Source organism: Aethalodelphis obliquidens, unplaced genomic scaffold (assembly GCF_003676395.1).
Source record: "Aethalodelphis obliquidens isolate GAN/ISIS:26980383/991018 unplaced genomic scaffold, ASM367639v1 scaffold1, whole genome shotgun sequence".
NCBI lineage: Eukaryota > Metazoa > Chordata > Mammalia > Artiodactyla > Delphinidae > Aethalodelphis > Aethalodelphis obliquidens.
This window is the reverse complement of record NW_020837945.1, coordinates 45,771,153-45,790,045: the sequence shown is the minus strand read 5'-3', so window position 1 is coordinate 45,790,045 and position 18,893 is coordinate 45,771,153. Positions and strand designations below refer to the sequence as shown.

General features: G+C 40.6%; 1 protein-coding gene across 1 annotated transcript in view; it reads left to right on the top strand.

The window, feature by feature from the left end:
• GABRR3 (gamma-aminobutyric acid type A receptor subunit rho3) overlaps positions 1–15,918 on the top strand; it is a 41,849-nt gene extending 25,931 nt beyond the window's left edge. The window contains 4 exon segments of the mRNA XM_027116784.1: positions 3,323–3,475; positions 10,192–10,367; positions 15,119–15,282; positions 15,284–15,918. Coding sequence (XP_026972585.1) covers positions 3,323–3,475; positions 10,192–10,367; positions 15,119–15,282; positions 15,284–15,419 — 629 coding nt within the window. The 3' untranslated portion in view covers positions 15,420–15,918.
• The last annotated feature ends 2,975 nt before the right edge of the window (positions 15,919–18,893 follow it).

Below are 18,893 nucleotides of genomic sequence, written 5' to 3'. Positions count from 1 at the left end.
TTGAAAACATAAACAGCACAATTCTTCTCTGTTCAAAGCCCTCTGGTGTTTTTCCACCAAACTTACAGCAGAATTTAAGCTTCTCACCATGGCCTGCAAGGCCCTACATGATCTTTCTCTGCCTAAGGCTCTCAACAACTACCCCTGCCCCCTCTCCCTACTTCTTGCGTGTCTTCAAACACACCCATCTTATTCCATCTGCAGGGTTTCTGCTTTGGCCTTTTCTCTCTCTGCCTGGAATATTTTCCCCTGATCTTTTGATGACCAGCTTCCTCATTTTGCTCAGAGCTTTGTTCAAATATCATCTCCTCAAAGAATGCTTTCCTAGGGCTTCCCTGGTGGCGCAGTGGTTGAGAGTTGAGAGTCCGCCTGCCGATGCAGGGGACACGGGTTCGATCCCACATGCCGCGGAGCGGCTGGGCCCGTGAGCCATGGCCGCTGGGCCTGCGCGTCCGGAGCCTGTGCTCCGCAACGGGAGAGGCCACAACAGTAGAGCGCCCCGTACTGCCCAAAAAAAAAAAAAAAAAAAAGAATGCTTTCCTAGCCATCCTATCTAGAATAGACTTCCCTCCTCACCACTCCCCATGTGTACTTGTCTTCACATCACTAACCATGTCCTGAAATACATCTCTATTTGACTGCCTTATTGTCTGAGTGCCTGACTAGAAAGAGTGCAGGGATCTGTCTGCCTTGTTCACCATCTCTTCCCCATTCTCTTGTTTACCTCGAATGTGCCTGGCACATGATAGGTGCTCAATAAATAGCAGCTGAATCAATCAATCAATCAATCAATCAATCAAGTACGTCACTGTGATGCCACACACATGCCAAAAGGGTATAAAGAGATTTATTACTCACATAATGAGGTTTTCTAGAGAGAGCAGGGCAGGCTCCTGAGAAGGTCTGAAAATGTCTGAGAGAACAGAAAAGGGTGCCTGACTTGGGGTTCTATGGTGGTTAGAAAGTGGGGCTAGGATGAGGATTCCCTTAAATGGTGCAGTGTTTGCATGGTTTGATCTTCCCACCAGTGCCAAAGAGGTAACATCTGGCTTTCCTCCTAGCTTGCCCAGGTGTGGAACAGAAGGGGAAGTGGGGCTAGAAAGTTATCAGAAGTCAAATATGAAAAATGGACTCACACTCTATTTATTGCACTACCCAAAATGAGGGCTCCACAACTTTTCAAAGCAGCACTACCTTTCCTGGTTGGTAAAGGGAGCTCTTCCTGGCTACAGCTTCAACAACAAAACCATCCCTAGTCTCCCCTTCCCAGAAGAACAGCAAGACAGAGCAACATTTCTCCTGCTGGGTTGGAAAAAAAAAAAAAATTCAGAAAATTATGAGTAAAGAAAGGACCTCGTTACCTAAATATATTTCAAGACTTAAAACCATATGCATTAATGTCTTTCTTTATGAAGTACTTTCACAGCTTTTCCTTATCTCTTTTAATTTCACAATAATTATATGAAGTTATAACGTCAGAGATGCTATTATTTCACTCTGCAACCATAATCAAAATTCTCAATTGCAAACCATAATGAAGTGGACTGTGACATGTGTAATACAAGACAATGAGTAGCTTTAAAAATGTATATTTTGACCTTAGAATGCACTATGTAGTGTATCTTTTATTAGCCTTGGTAATGAAATTGTTTGGTGTTCCTGAAACGTATCAACTGATGGTGAGAGAAACTCAGAACGAGTAGGAAAGAGAAGGGTAACCAGCAGTTAATTAAGAGTAGAATATTGGACTTCCCTGGTGGCGCAGTGGTTGAGAGTCCGCCTACCGATGCAGGGGACACGGGTTCGTGCCCCGGTCCGCAAAGATCCCACGTGCCGCGGAGCAGCTGGACCCATGAGCCATGGCCGCTGAGCCTGCGCGTCCGGAGTCTGTGCTCCGCAACGGGAAAGGCCACAACAGTGAGAGATCCGCGTACCGCAAAAAAAAAAAAAAAAAAGAGTAGAATATTAGGCATGCAGTCTGCCAATTCGGTGTGGATTGACTAGGAGTACATCTTAGACTAAGTGCCTAAGTATTTACCTAATCTGTCTAAATAGGTTTGCCATCTTGAGTTACCTAAGAAATTACTACTGAGGAAGTAGAAGAGTTCTCCAACTTTGCAACATCTATGATTTAGTTTTATTTATTATTTTGACCTATAGTCTCTCTGATTTGAATAATTTTATCTCAAAGTAAACTGCATTTATCATAGAAAAATTAATCTTACCACTTTTGCAACATCTATGATTTAGTTTTATTTATTATTTTGACCTATAGTCTCTGTGATTTGATTAATTTTGTCTCAAAGTAAACTGCATTTATCATAGAAAAATTAATCTTACCACTTATTTATAAAAGATATACTTTCATTTTTATCATTTCATTATTCACTGCCTTATTTTAGAAAAGGTTTAATAAGATTGACATCACAGCTATTGTGAAATAAAGCATGATATGAATCAGAAATGTGTGAGAAAGAAAAATGTAAAACAAGGGTAAGTTATGTTATAGAATATATGTGGTTATTAGAGAATGGCACTCAGAGAAGTCCTATAGATGGTCCAAAAATATGGCTTTAAACTTCCTTGCAGCCAATGTGAAAAGGGAAACCTGAACAAAATGTGTGTGGATGTGACTACAATTTGTACTTTTGATCAGCACAAATTAGTCAATATTACCAACGTGAGTTTATATAATTCCAACAACAAGCAAAAGAACATCATTTGGCTACTTTTTGGCAGACTTCTCATAGATAAATTAATGGTACCCGTGAAACTTTGAAATAATAAAAAATAGTTTACGGATACTCCCTCCCCCTAGCTCTTCTTTGAATCCCTAGCTGTCTGGATCCTAACTTGGAATCCAGTGACCTAGTAGCTACTGTGAATCTTTTCCTTCACATAAAATATTTCATTTCATTTGTTATAGCTAATAAATAGTGTATTGGCTATTGCATCAGTCATTAGCCATGTACTGAAGACTTTCTCACCTGCAGAAACACTGCAAACACAGTCTATTTTGGAGAAAGGTCTTTAAAGGCCATCCCATAAAATGTAATTACCATTCATCCCTGAACAGCAGGTATGAAATTTAAAGGAGGATCTTTGAGTCAGATAATTAAACAGACTGCAGTTCAGTTAGTTCAACAAACATTGGATGGAGTGCCAGGCCCAGGTCCTATGCCAATGCTGGGTAAACAAGGGTGAGTGTGTTAAGTTCCATGTTCCCTAAGAGCTTGGAGTCTAAAGAAGCAGGTTGTTTCACTAAGTGTGGGGTTTCCGCGAAGAAGCCTGTTCTGATGAAAACTTTGGCTTTTTCTCACAGATTGGTACAACAGGCTTTTCATCAACTTTGTGCTAAGGAGGCATATTTTCTTCTTCGTGCTTCAAACCTATCTCCCGGCTGTATTGATGGTAATGCTTTCCTGGGTTTCATTTTGGATTGACCAGAGAGCTGTTCCTGCAAGAGTTTCCTTGGGTAAGTCTTTCCACACCTTTGTGAAATGTTAATATGGGAGAAATGTCGAGGAAGGTAAATAAAAAGGGTGATAAGTGGAGAGGGAAAGAGACTGATGGTTTAGTAGGGATAGTTACTGATGTGGGCTCAGGTTACAGTATTTGGCTTGACAGCCTCAAGGGCAAATTGTAGTTGGACTCTTTCCTCGGGAATCCAGACATTAGGTATGAAGGCTGCACCAACTGACCAAAGCTGGATGATAGTAAGGAGAGAGGGTGAAATTATGAAGCATAAACAGCCTCACTTTATAAATGTCTCTCTTCTCCCTTTCAGGAAAACCTCCCTATCCCTTGCCCAAGTTCATTTCACTTCCCCTGACAAACCCGTACATCACAGAAGATTTCAATTCAAACCAATTCACACTATACTACTGGTACCTTAATAAATTACTTCTTGGAGAAGGGGATGTTTGAATTTGGAAACATGAGCACTAGTTAGAAATTAGGGCGTAATCTAAACGCTAAAATCAGAATCAGCTGCAGTGGAATTTTAGGTATGGTGACACATTAGTGGGCAAGAGATTTCAGGTGGAGAAACATGTCCAGCCTCATTAACAGGTATATTATCTCCTCTATCTACATATGTTATATTGCCACTGTCACACATACAGATTTATGGGAATGATTTCAGACTCACTTAGCAGTTATTGAGTCCTTACAAAGTGGAGTTGCCAAGCTAAGCACTTAGATAACATGTTACTTAGTGGGAACCCAAGAGTCAATCCCACCTGCCTTCTTAGCTGGTTTGGGGCAGAACTCTATCATTTTGGTTGATTTTGTTCTTTCACCTGTAATGCTCTAACTAGAGAGAAGATTGTCATAAGTGGTTCATAATCATTGTAATTATCACGCAATTCATTCCAGAAAGGGTGATTTCTAAGTTAATGTTCACAAATTATATGCATACTTCAAAAGATCATTTGAAAGACATAAATCGTCATTAATATTAATAATTTGTTCACCTCTTTCCCCTATTAAAAGCTTCAATCTACAAGCATTTGAGGCTTGAATGTCTTCAAGAGGAAACATACTATCTGAATGATTAAAAGCTTAAAAGCTTCAATCTACAAGCATTTGAGGCTTGAATGTCTTCAAGAGGAAACATACTATCTGAATGAGTAATTAAATTATTGTAGCTGTTCCTTCACATCAGAGCAGCCTGGCCCTGACCGCAGTAGGGCAGTGTAGACCCAAAAGAGGAGACTAAAGGCCTATTTCCAGCCCTCGAGACAGAATGAGAAGGGTATTCAGTCTCTAAAGGTTTATGGATATGATTTTCAATAGGATCCCTGAAGCTGACTGCTCAACTCTTATACTTTGAAAATGACAGCAGTAAACGCTGGTTCCAGGGCAGGGTGGGTGAATGGAGAACACTGAAATCCATTTAAGTCGCCCCTGAAATTCTGTGCTTCTTGCGTCTACATCTGATTCCTCAGGGTTAGGAAATTGCTATGCAGATTTATGTAAAATAATATACAAATAAGAAGTGTCCCTCTCCTTTTTAATAGAACTGTAGTATTCCTAGAACACCGCTATCCTCTCAGGCTTTTCCTTCCTACCACCTTCAAGTTCTTTCAAAGATACTTTGCCCTCTGTTGTTTTTTTGTTTTTTGTTTTTGCCCTCTGTTTAAAAAAAACTTTTTTTTATTGACGTATAGTTGATTTACAATGTTGTGTTAGTTTCAGGTGTACAGCAAAGTGATTCAGATTCCTTCCCATTACAGGTTATTGCAAGATATTATGTATAGTAACCTGTTCTATATAGTAAGTCCTTGCTGTTTATCTATTTTATATATAGTAGCGTGTATCTGTGAATCCCAAACTCCTAATTTTTCAGTGCACCCAGTGAGGAGTAGGGAGCAGAAATCCAGCCCAAGTTCCATGGGACATGGTTTGGGGTGACGTCCTCCAGAGGAACGGGCACCTCTTACTAATTTGTACAAAGATGTAGTTTGGGCTTGCAGAGGCCTTGTAATAGCTTATTTCACCTCCTTCTCTTCTTGCCCCAGTTCAACCCTATGACCAGAGTGATATCTCTAAAACGCAAATGTGATCACAATACTCTCATCTCAAATGCCATTGGAGTAAATACACTCAACTTGGAATCCAAGGTGTCCCTTGAGGGTTGCCAGATAAAATACAGGACACTTGGTTAAATCTGTGTTTTAGATAAGCACCAAATAATGTTTTCGTTTAAGTCTATCCCAAATATTGTATGGGACATACTGATACTAAAACACTGCTCATTGTTCATCTGAAATTGAAATATAACTGAGTGTTCTGTATTTTTATTTGCTAAATTTTCAATCATACTCCTGCCTCAACATGCTAGCCCTAATAAGCTTCAACCAATTTGAATGTTCAATGTTCTCAAACAGGCCCTCATGCCTATCTGCGTATCTCACCTCTATACATTTGTTCTGGCTCTCACTCTGCTTAGAATGGCCTCCCTACCTGTCTTTCTCTGTCAAATTCAGCCATTTCTATACAGCCAGAAGCCTTTACTGTTGGTTCCAGGCAGATATGGTCTCTCCCATCTTTGGACCACATAGCACTTTGTATCTCTCCTGAGACCCCTACTTCCTCTATTTCATGTTCGGCTATGGGATGGGTTGGTAGCTCATCTTGTCTCCTCTATTAGAATATGAGTTTCTTAAGGAAAAGGATCATTATTATCCTCTTTTCTGTCCCTACGTGACTGGCACAGTGTCCTGCACATATTTTGTGCTCAATACATAGTTGTTAAACTACCAGTATTTAGCCCACCATGTTTTTAATAACTGTATTTTAGCTACTAACTGAAAACAATGATGATTCATTAAGACTCTTCCACATTTGGGTTCATTTGCTGATTGAGGATGAATCATTTGCTGGTTAAGACCCTTCCACATTTGTCACGTTTCAGATAAAGAACAGTGGAAGCTGAACAGCACAAAAGTATCAATTGTGATTAGGCACTTCTCATAAGAGACAATAGCTGTCATAACTTGGAATGTGTAATGGGTTAAAATACCATTCTATGTTTCTATTCGATCTGGTGTGAGGCTATTACAAGCTGTTCAAGGATGTTTTAACCCTCATGGAGGGTTCTCCTCTCCTTTCTACCTCCCTCCTTCTTTCCTTGTCTCCATCGTTCCTGTTTTGACCCCTCTGCTGGGGTATGCCATTCATGTACAATGTATGAAGTAATGGGGTCATTTATCAGGAAATAAACATGACAGAGAAAGGCAACTAAAACTTTCAGGCATGTAGTCATTCATAAAGCAAAATGTCTAACAGAGGATATCCCGTATACCTGGAAAAGTAAATACTTAGGAGCTATTCATTTTACCATTATAGAAGTAACTAGAACTTCTGTGCCACGGGCTCTGGCACCACCTTTGTGGAATAATGGTTGTTACTTTCTGGCCATAGAGTGGTATTTGGATATCCAGCCTGTGTTTCTCTCCCTCACATCACTTAATATTTTTCTTCTGCCTAGGCCTACAGGGAAAATATTTTTGCTCATTTAAAGATGAATGTAGACACCTATTCCTTCAAAAGAGCTCCCCACCACACAGCCACTGAAGGGGTGAACTGACTCAGTAGTTCTAAGTGACGGCTGCAGGCCCTACTGCTTTCACACAGGTCAAGGAACCTCTCCATCATATATGGCAAAAAATAGCCAATGAAACACAAAGCTAGATGAATAATTCTCCCCTAACTGCAGGGCTCTTTGGATCTCATATGTGTCCTTAAGAATTAATATGGTGAGTGAAACTGCGAGGCTCAGGGAAGTTGAGTCCCAGAAGCCAGACTAACTATTGCCTCTTAACACTTTCCTCACTATGCATAGCAATCTCAGTAGGTGGGAAAATAGTCCTCTAATCCCAACACAGGACCTTTCTTTGACTAAATGGTCACTTCCTATAATTCAAAACTCCTTTATTGGGATGTTAACTTTAATGGGCTTGGAATGAATACAGTTTGTCAAGGTTAATGTATTTCTAAGGGGTGGCTCAAGACAAGTGTGGTTAATGTAGCTGTAATACTCCTCACTCCAAGTCCTATTGCTTTAGGAATTTATATATCAGTTTTCTCACCCCTTACTCCCTGTACTCTACATTCCCTTCTCCCCAGTCTCCCTGTCTCTCCCTCTCTCTGTTTGCTCCTTTTAAAGAGGAAAGTTTGGAATGCTGGTTTAAAAATAAATAAAGCTACCAAAAATTAGTTGGACTAAGCACCTTTCTAAAGAAAATGACTGCTAGTTTATTGCTGTCTGGCAAATATAGATAATGCAATTCCCTTTTATTGACCCAACAGTCATCAATTTAAAATACATGACAGGAGCATGTATCTGTGTGTTTTTCTAAACCCTTATTTTGTCCATTAAGCTTCATGTTACTGTTCACTGAAAAAAATTCAAGTTCTCTCTTCCATATCTTAGAAAACCAGTAAGAGAAAACATTTCAACATTTTTGAACAAATGAGGTAAACATTCCTAAATAGGAATGTTCATTTAGGATTTTCACAGTTTTCACGGTTTTACCAGGGAAATCCTGACAGGAGTAAGACTTTTGGCCTCTTGTAAAGCACAAAGTACCTTCATGCTTCCTGACATAATTCTACACTCAATTTTACAGCATCTTGTCGCAGAGATACTCCATATATAGAAATTGGTTTATAATCTTAAAAACAAAAGGAGGGCTTCCCTGGTGGCGCAGTGGTTGAGGGTTCGCCTGCCGATGCAGGGGACGCGGGTTCGTGCCCCGGTCCGGGAGGACCCCGCATGACGCGGAGCGGCTGGGCCCGTGAGCCATGGCCGCTGAGCCTGCGCGTCTGGAGCCTGTGCTCCGCAACGGGAGAGGCCGCAACAGAGAGAGGCCCGTGTACCGAAAAAAAAAACAAAACAAAACAAAACAAAAGGAAGCTTCCTCTACAGGTTCAGAATGAGAGGCCACAGGTTTGCATGAAAAGAGCATGGTTCTACACTCAGAGAGAAAGGTTTCAGTCCTGCTCCTGACCAAACTCAGGCTCATTAGCCACTCTCCTCTGCAACATGTGGTTAATATTTACCTAGGTTTGTGGCGGGTAAACATTCAATAAAGGCAAGCAAGTTTTATTTATTAATCTCAGCTTCAGCTATACATACACCTGATCCATTAATAAAAAGTTCACATCTCCATGTTTATGTAGCAAGGAATGCAAGCAGCCTCCACTGAGACGCAGATTATTGATATTACCATTGTTGGGGAAACCTGAGACTCAGTGGGTCAGTGGCCTGCATTTCATGGTAAGTGCTAGAGAAGCTTTTAGGTTTCTTATTCTGGAGTTCAAAGCAGTGTGAAGGTGAGATTCCAGGCCCTCCTATGGTGACTATCAAATTGCCAAATTGCATTGGTTTGGGTCATCCAAAGGAAAAACTTAATTTGAAATTGAGTAGCTCTGTAGCACTGTCATTGTCTTTGATACGGGCCTCCCTCAGAGGAGAACCTCGCAGAATTATAGAATTTGTTGAAAAGGTAGAAACGTGCGGGTGAAAGCTGTCCACATGCTGTGTCTGTACATTTAGGAGTAAATCGCAGCGCTCCTCCTGCTGTTCGGGACTCTGTCTGTTAACATTAAAGTGTCCTCACAACTTATAAAAATCATTAAGGATTCCATCTGCACTCCCCTGGTGGGAAGTTAATAAATAAAACCATGCCAGCCAGTGTACATTTCAAATATTTACAATGCTTTACTTTCTCTCCAGGCAGTACTCTTGCAGTATGCCTCTGAGAAATTAGTGTAGACACAGAGTAGCCCTCCCCAAGGCTGGCATTTTATTAAGGAAGTCTCAGAGTCACCTCTTTCTCCATTGTCCCCCAGAACATTGATCTCGTTACCTCTGACGCCCATGGCAGGGATTAAAGAAGGGAAAGGAAGAGAAGAAAAGGAAAGGGAAGGGGAAGGCAGTGGTCAGGGAGAGGAAGGGAAGAGAAGGAAAGTGGTAGGAGTACTGGACAACAAGGGAAAGGGAGGGGAGGCGCAGAAAGTAAGTGGCATTTAGCAGTTGCTTAGTAAATATTTACACTGAACCCAGCCTCCACTAACACACTTCCGTTCTCAATCTCAACTGAATTGTAGTTTCAGTAACCAGGGGCAAAGTGATACCAATAACGATGGCTTGTAAGTGTTCTATATGAAAGAAAAATACAGAGAAAGCAATCTTTAATACTGCTAAAGATCACTCCCTGACAAATGAAAGATTGACATGAAGACGCTTTCTGAACAGTAGAAGTTGTGAAATGATGGGGAAGGGTAGCGAAAATGGTTTTAGAATTTCTTTCTCAGAAGAATTTTTAAAACTTGAATACATTATTACCTTCCTGGGATGGTTAGAAGAGGCCCAACTGAGGGTGGGAAGCAGTGGATCCTTAAAGACAAGTCTGACTCCGTGGAGACTTTAGCTGGAGGGAAGGAGACGTCACAGACAATGGAGGTGACGGTGAGAAAATGAGATGGAAAGAGAAATCCAAGCAGAGTTTCTTGCTTAGGCTCAAGCCGTGTACTAGGTTAACATGCTGGGATTCCGTCCACACACACACGCCTTTGATCACCAGGTATCAATCTGGAAATGTATCCCCTGGTGTCATCCAGCACCAGCACCTGGAGCTGAATGGTTATGTCACTGAACTCATCACTGTTCTCAAATGGCAGGAATCACCATGGTGCTGACCATGTCCACGATCCTCTCTGGGGTATGCGCCTCCATGCCCCAGGTGTCCTACGTCAAGGCCATGGACGTGTACCTGTGGGCTAGCTCCCTCTTTGTCTTCCTGTCAGTCCTTGAGTACGCAGCCCTGAACTACCTCACCACAGTGAAGACAGGGAAGGTACTGCCTTCTTTTGACTTGTATCCTTTCCGGAATGTGAAAAAGACTACCCTCATCTATGCCCTCTCCTGACAGCATTGCGACCCTTGTGTGAAGTCCATGTGCCTTGGCAAGATGCAAGTTTATGGGGTGATGACAATTTGATATTGAGCTTTATTCTTTCTGTTCTGTGCTGGCTGGTTTCCTCAGCATCCTCATTCACCTTTGCCAAGAGATTTTCTGTGTGAGGAATTTCTCTCAGTGTGCTCCCCTCCACTGACTCTAACCCTTGAAAAGAAGGGGTTGATGTACAAATCACATCCTTTCAAGTAGATGATGATGATGATAATAATAATAGCTAACATTTAATGAGTGTTTCTTATATATTGGCATTGTGCTAACCATCCAACATATTATGTCTTTTAATTCTCAGAGTAACTCCAAGAGGTTGGTACTTGATCACCTTCATTTTACGGAGGTGAAATAGGAGCAGATGGGGGAGTAACTTGACCAAGGTCACACAGCTTAAGAGGAATCAGGATTTGTTTCTGCAGCACCCTGACTCCAAAGGCTGTGCTCTCAACCAATCAATGATCGATCTCCACCAAGAGCTAGGATTTATTTTTCTTTTCTAGTCACTCGGGAGAGTGGTAGAGCACGAGGGAAGGTTCTTCTCTTCACAGTGTACTGGGAATAAGGTACCTTCTCGGCCTAAATGTTAATCACCTGTTCCTTGTGACATTCTCAATCTGGATAGATTGCTCTCTCCCTGCTTCATTTCACAAAGGGGTGGGGCACCAACTTCCTGTTATTACGAGAACTGACACATGATATTTTACTTCAGAAACCTAACTGATCAAATTAATTTGTTTGCTATATATATGTGTGTGTGTATATGTGTATATATATATATATGTGCAATTTTAATGTGATATATTCACACCGGTTTACGAAATTCTTATCATGACTATTTATACACACCCAAAACATTATTTAATATTTACTTATACTTCTAGTGAGAGTATTTCATACTTTTCAGAGCATCTGTATATCCTCTTCTGGAACCGAGCCCTCATATCAACTCCATGATGTAGGCCTTGCGGAGGTGATGATCTCTGGTGATTTGCTGAAAGATCCAGAGCCAGCAGAGCTGCAATCGCAGTTCAGATCTCCTGTAATGCCACTTCAGTCTTTTATTTCATATCCTTTGAGGCAAAGCCGTAATAGAAGCTGATTTTGCTTCATTGCAGATGCTTTAGTTTCTTTTGTTGACAGCATGGAAGTATGAGTCTCTGTCACATACATACCCACAGTGACCGCTACGCAGGCGTGAGAAAATCAGGAGCTTTTAGACGAGTGTGCCATAATCGGCATGTACGCATCACCTGGGATTTGTTAAGATTTTCGTTCAGTAGGTCTGGGGTGGGAGCTGAGGGTCTGCATTTCTAAGCCCTGGCTGCTGCCAGTCCATAGCCACACTGTGAAGAGCCATGATTAGATAAGCTGTGAAGTGAAAGAGATAAATGTGTGATGAGGAGAAGAATTTTGTTCTTGTGTTATTTTGTTTTGTTTTGTTTTCACGTGGGGAGTGGTGAACCCACGACAGAGGCACTGTAGTAATTTCGGCCACCTCTAGCTAGTCCTCTGACTCCCCACCTCCACCCACCCCACCACAAAGCACATGTGCTCACACTACCTGCATGTTTTTTTCACTTGATCGGGTTGTTCACAGTCTTCTGTGTACCCCAGAAGATATCCTTTTGAATTAATAAGCATTGTTCACTTTAAAAATTATTTTTTATTTTCAATTGTAGTAAAATATACATAACATAGAAGTTGCCATCTTAATTGTTTTTGTTTTCTTTTCTTTTTTTTTTTTTTTCCGGTACGTGGGCCTCTCACTGTTGTGGCCTCTCCCGTTGCGGAGCACAGGCTCCGGACGCGCAGGCTCAGCGGCCATGGCTCACGGGCCCAGCCGCTCCGTGGCATGTGGGATCTTCCCGGACCGGGGCACGAACCCGTGTCCCCTGCATCGGCAGGCGGACTCTCAACCACTGTGCCACCAGGGAAGCCCTTAATTGTCTTTAAGTGTACAGTTTCATAGTATTAAGAGTATACACATTGCCATACAACCAATCTCCAGAAAGTGTTCACCTTGCAAAATCGAAACTCTGTACCCATTAAACAACTCCCCATTTCCCCCTCCTCCCAACCTCTGGAAACCACCATTCTATGCATTCTCCTTCAAAGGTGCAATTATCTCAAAGAAATGTCCTACTTGCCCTTCATATGTTTGTGGTACAAATGAAGGAGCACAGATTTGGAGTCAGAAGTGATGCCAAACCTAATATCCTAGCTCCGTGTGCCAGGCTGTCTCCTAAACCTCATTCTGCATTTGCAAAATGGTAGAATTTCTTCCCTATTACCTCACAGAGCTGTTGTGAAGATCAAATGATATAACAAATGCATTTAACATTTTTGCATACCATATAGTGCTACACAAATGTTATGTTCTTATTGTGATTAGTGCCCAGAGCATATTCTCTGAAGGAGTAGCAGTTTTGAAAGGGATAGTGGAACAGGCTGTTTGAGATGAGAGATCTTTAAAGGGGTGGGATGCTCTGGTGAGATGCAGGGAAAAAAGATACATCTGTAGGATTGGGGGCTAATCAATGATACCTCTCCCCTCTGTATGTGAGTTGGGAAACCAGTCTGAGAGAGAGAGAGAGATGTAGGAGCCAGACAGATGGATGTGATAATGTTACTTTTGTTATTGGTAAAACAGTTTAGAGAAATTGCCTTAGATCTGTGAGCAGGGGGTCCCACTAATATTTCATTGCTGTATTCAGTGTACTTACTCTCTTGGTCACTGGCAAAGCTAGACAATTCAGGATTTCCCTGTGAGGACAGTCTCCTTTACCTCATTTCAGAAAACAAACCTGGACACCAATGCAGATCCTAAAGTGACTCCAAAAGGACTAAAAACACACATGCCAGTTCCTTCTTCCAAACCCCTAGGGTAGAGTGATTGAGGGATGATGAGAAAGACCAGGAATGTTAGGCTATGGAGTTCCTCCCTATGAAATCATGAAGTTAAGCAAAGCTCATTTCCTTCCAACACCACGATCACCACCATCACACACCCGTCCCAACCACCCCCAGATACCAAGAGATGGGAGAACAGTAAGGTCCATGGAAAATTTGTCCCTAGCATTGACCATTGCCCAGAAAGGAGAAAGGAAGCTATTTTCTTTCTTATTCTTCATCCAAATGTTTTCCCAATTCTAGGACTTAGAGCTCAGTCTAAAACCATCAAATCTGTACTTTAGATGTAATATGCCTTAGCTTTGTGCTTATTTGTAAGCTGGAGTGAAAAATTAAAGACCAGTTCTAAAACTGTTTCTACTGGAACAACCAACTTACAAACTTGTGGACATTAGCAGCCTACTGGTAAATTGTGCACTGCAAGGTTTAACCAATTTTATAGATCTAAATTATCATAATGGAGAAAGAAAACCAAGGAGACCGTATATAGTTATTCTATCCTCAGATCCAGAGTTGGATATAAGTGTTATTATTGGCTGTTGGTTAGTAATTCAGTCTCAATGTCGTTTCATGTTTATTTTACCCATTTTCATTTTACTATGAGAAGTTTCTACAACTAAAACAAAAAGGGACAACATAATTCGAGTATGGGTCCCTGGTTAGTTTACTGACTGCACAAAATAGTCCTTATGTCTCTTGAATTCAGTAAAATATTAGGTTTTTGAGTCAGTATTGAACCACATACACATTTTGGCAGAATTTACTCTGCAGCCTCCAATTTGAATAATGAATACTTTCATCCAGTAGTAGCCTGTCCATATTTGTTCATTTTTTAGCTTCCCTAGAGATCAAAAAGAAATTTTGTTTTCTCAGAAAGCAATTAGTAACAGCTGCTTCCTAGACACAGCTCTGTATCAGGGAGAACCACTATCTCCCGCAGAGTAAAACCTTAAAGAAAAACAGTGGTTTAGATTCAGTCAAGCAATGGAGCCAGAAAGCATTGATAACTCACTCCTTCAAAAAAATACACTAATTTCAAGTTGTTTAATTGAGCTATGTTAGTAGCATTTAAAGGTACTTTTCAGCAAAAGTGGGAAGGCTTGGTCAATTTGCATTTTAAAGGAGCAGCTAAAATCATTCCCTATCTCCACCCCAAATTCAAGCAAAAATGGATCACCAGATGATATTGTTCTGTTTTGGGACAAAAACCCCACACTGATTAGGCGTACTGCTATGTTTTCTCTAAAGAGGAAAAATACATTGAAAAACAAGTCCAATTGCTTATATTGCTCTTCTGATAAATCATATTCAATTTCAACACACAAACTTAGGGCAAGCAATTCATACTACTCAGAAACAAAGAGGAAAACTTGAAACAATGTTCCCTTTTGTGGAAAAAAACATTGAGTGTAACAGTCTGTCAGGCCTGGACTAAATTAGAAAACATTGACAATTATAGTTGTGATACATTTATTTGTATAATGCTCAAATCTCTCTCTCTCTAAATCCCTATTAAAAATGGATGTCTAAGATGATGTTTTCCATTTATTATGAAAATGACTTTTCATCAGACACCAGAAGCAAAACCAGAATTCTATTCTTTAAAATAAGCAAACATTCTTAGTATTTATTGAAACTATTTTTAAAATCTGATTGTTTAGATTTTTACTGTAATTCCAACTCCTAAAACCATATTCATGACTAACTAACAAAAGTCTTTTTGTCAGATTTCTGGAATGTACAGTATTGATGCAGCTCAAGCCATGGCCTTCGATGGTTGTTACCATGACAGTACAACTGACACGGACCAGACATCCTTTTCTCTACACTCAGAAGAGGACTCCATGCAAGAAAGATGCACAGGCAACCTCAGCACAGATTCACCTCTGATAAAGAAGAAAATCACTAGGAGGGCAGGTTGGTAGAATCGTTCTGGAGAACAACCATGTCATTGACACCTATTCAAGGATTTTATTTCCCATTGTGTACATTACATTTAATTTGTTTTACTGGAGTATTTACGTGTGAAGAGGAAAGCCCAGTTGATAAAATTTGTTTTGGAGTCAGATTATGTTAAAAACAACAATAAAAACCACCAACTCTTAACTATAAATTGGATGGTACTAGACTACACTGGAGTCAGCCAGTCACTTCTCTTGGCCCAAAGAAGATTTGAAAGTTAACTAATTCACATCTAGGAAAGAGTTTAAGGTCTTAGGAGAATTTGGCTCCATCAATGAGAGTCGACATTCTGCTAGCCTCCCCCACACCAGAAGCTGCCTTAAGGACACAGCCTTGCGACAGTAAGGGGTTACTGAGACATCTGGACCGTATACAGAGAGAGAGAAAGCAAGTCAGAGAGACAGACAGAGACAGAGAGCGCTGCCCGGCTGCAGTCTTTATTTTTCTACAAGGAGTTGCAAATTAAATGGTGAACGTGACTACATTTCAGAAGCCGTGTGGCTGACAGGGTCCTGGTGCTCTGGCCTGGTATCAGGCCTGAGCCTCTGAGGTGGGAGAGCCGAGTTCAGGACATTGGACCACCAGAGACCTCCCGGCCCCATGTAATATCAACCGGTGGGAGCTCTCCCAGAGATCTCCATCTCAACGCTAAGACCCAGCTCCACCCAACGGCCAGCAAGCTCCAGTGTTGGATGCCCCATGCCAAACAACTAGCAAGACAGGAACACAACGCCACCCATTAGCAGAGAGGCTGCCTAAAATCATACTAAGTTCACAGACACCCCAAAACACAGCACTGGATGCAGCCCTGCCCATCAGAAAGACAAGATCCAGCCCCACCCACCAGAACACAGGCACCAGCCCCCTCCACCAGGAAGCCTACACAAGCCCCTGAACAAACTTTACCCACTGGAGGCAGACACCAAAAACAATGGAAACTACGAACTGCACCCTATGAAAAGGAGACCCCAAACACAGAAAGTAAGCAAAATGGGAAGACAGAGAAATATGCAGCAGATAAAGAAGAAAGGTAAAAACCCACCAGACCAAACAAATGAAGAGGAAACAGGCAGTCTATCTGAAAAAGAAGTCAGAGTAATGATAGTAAAGATGATCCCAAATCTTGGATATAGAATGGAGAAAATATAAGAAAGTATTAAAAAAGACCTAGAAGAAATAAAGAGCAAACAAACAATAATGAACAACATAATAAATGCAATTTAAAATTCTCTAGAAGGAATCAAAAACAGAATAACTGAGGCAGAAGAACAGATAAGTGACCTGGAAGATAAAATAGTGGAAATAACTACTGCAGAGCAGAATAAAGAAAAAAGAATGAAAAGAATTGAGGACAGTCTCAGGGACCTCTGGGACAACATTAATCACACCAACATTCGAAACATAGGGGTTCCAGAAGAAGAAGAGAAAAAGAAAGGGTCTGAGAAAATATTTGAAGAGATTTTAGTTGAAAACTTCCCTAACGTGGGAAAGGAAATAGTGGATCAAGTCCAGGAAATGCAGAGAGTCCCATATAGGATAAATCCAAGGAGGAAACACACCAAGACACATATTAATCAAATTATCAAAAATTAAACACAAAGAAAAAATATTAAAAGCAGCAAGGGAAAAGCGACAAATAATATACAAGGGAATCCCCATAAAGTTAACAACTGGCCTTTCAGCAGAAACTCTACAAGCCAGAAGGGAGTGGCAGGAAATATTTAAAGTGATGAAAGGGAAAAACCTCAAACAAGATTACTCTACCCAGCAAGGATCTCATTCTGATTTGAAGGAAAATTAAAACCTTTACAGACAAGCAAAAGTTAAGAGAACTCAGCATCACCAAACCAACTTAACAACAAACGCTAAAGGAACTTCTCTAGGCAGGAAACACAAGAGAAGGAAAAGACCTACAAAAACAAACACAAAACAATTAAGAAAATGGTAATAGGAACATATATATCGATAATTACCTTAAATGTAAATGGATTAAATGCTCTAACCAAAAGACACAGACTGGCTGAATGAATACAAAAACAAAACCCGTATATATGCTGTCTACAAGAGACCCACTTCAGACCTAGGGACACATAGAGACTGAAAGTGAGGGGATGGAAAAAGATATTCCATGTAAATGCAAATCAAAAGAAAGCTGGAGTAGCAATTCTCATATCAGACAAAATAGACTTTAAAATAAAGACTGTTATAAGAGACAAAGAAGGATACTACGTAATGATCAAGGGATCAATCCAAGAAGAAGATATAACAATTGTAAATATTTATGCATCCAGCATAGGAGCACCTCAATACATAAGGCAAATGCTAACAGCCAAAAAAGGAGAAATCGACAGTAACACAATAATACTAAGGGACTTTAACACCCCACTTTCACCAATGGACAGATCATCCAAAATGAAAATAAATAAGGAAACACAAGCTTTAAATGATACATTAAAAAGATGGACTTAATTGATATTTATAAGATATTCCATCCAAAAACAACAGAATACACTTTCTTCTCAAGTGCTCATTGAACATTCTCCAGGATAGATCATATCCAGGGTCACAAATTAAGCCACGGTAAATTTAAGAAAATTGAAATCATATCCGGTATCTTTCCCAACTACAACGCTGAGACTAGATATCAATTACAGGAAAAAATCTGTGAAAAATACACACACATGGAGGCTAAATGATACGCTACTAAATAACCAAGAGATCACTGAAGAAATCAAAGAGGAAATCAAAAGATACCTAGAAACAAATGACAATGAAGACACGATGACCCAAAACCTATGGGATACAGCAAAAGCGTTTCTAAGAGGGAAGTTTATAGGAATACAATCCTATCTGAAGAAACAATAAAAATCTCTAATAAACAATCTAACCTTACATCTAAAGCCATTAGAGAAAGAAGAACAAAAAAACCCCCAAAGTTAGCAAAAAGAAAGAAATCATAAAGATCAGATCAGAAATAAATGAAAAAGAAGCAAAGGAAATGATAGCAAAGATCAATAAAACTAAAAGCTGTTTCTTTGAGAAGATAAACAAAATTGATAAACCACTAGCCAGACTCATCTAGAAAAAAAGCAGAAGACTCAAATCAAAGAATTAGAAATTTAAAAGGAGAAGTAACAACTGATCCTGCAGAAATACAAAGAAACATGAGGGACTACTGCAAGCAACTCTATGCCAATAAAATGGACAACCTGGCAAAATTGGACAAATTCTTAGAAAAGCACAAACTTCCGAGACTGAACCAGGAAGAAATAGAAAATATGAACAACTAATCACAAGCACTGAAATTGAAACTGTGATTAAAAGTCTTCCAACAGGGCTTCCCTGGTGGCGCAGTGGTTGAGGGTCTGCCTGCCGATGCATGGGACGTGGGTTCGTGCCTTGGTCCTGGAGGATCCCACATGCTGTGGAGTGGCTGGGCCCATGAGCCGTGGATGCAGAGCCTGCGCATCTGGAGCCTGTGCTCCGCAACGGGAGAGGCCGCGCCAGTGGGAGGCCCGTGTACCGCCAAAAAAAAAAAAG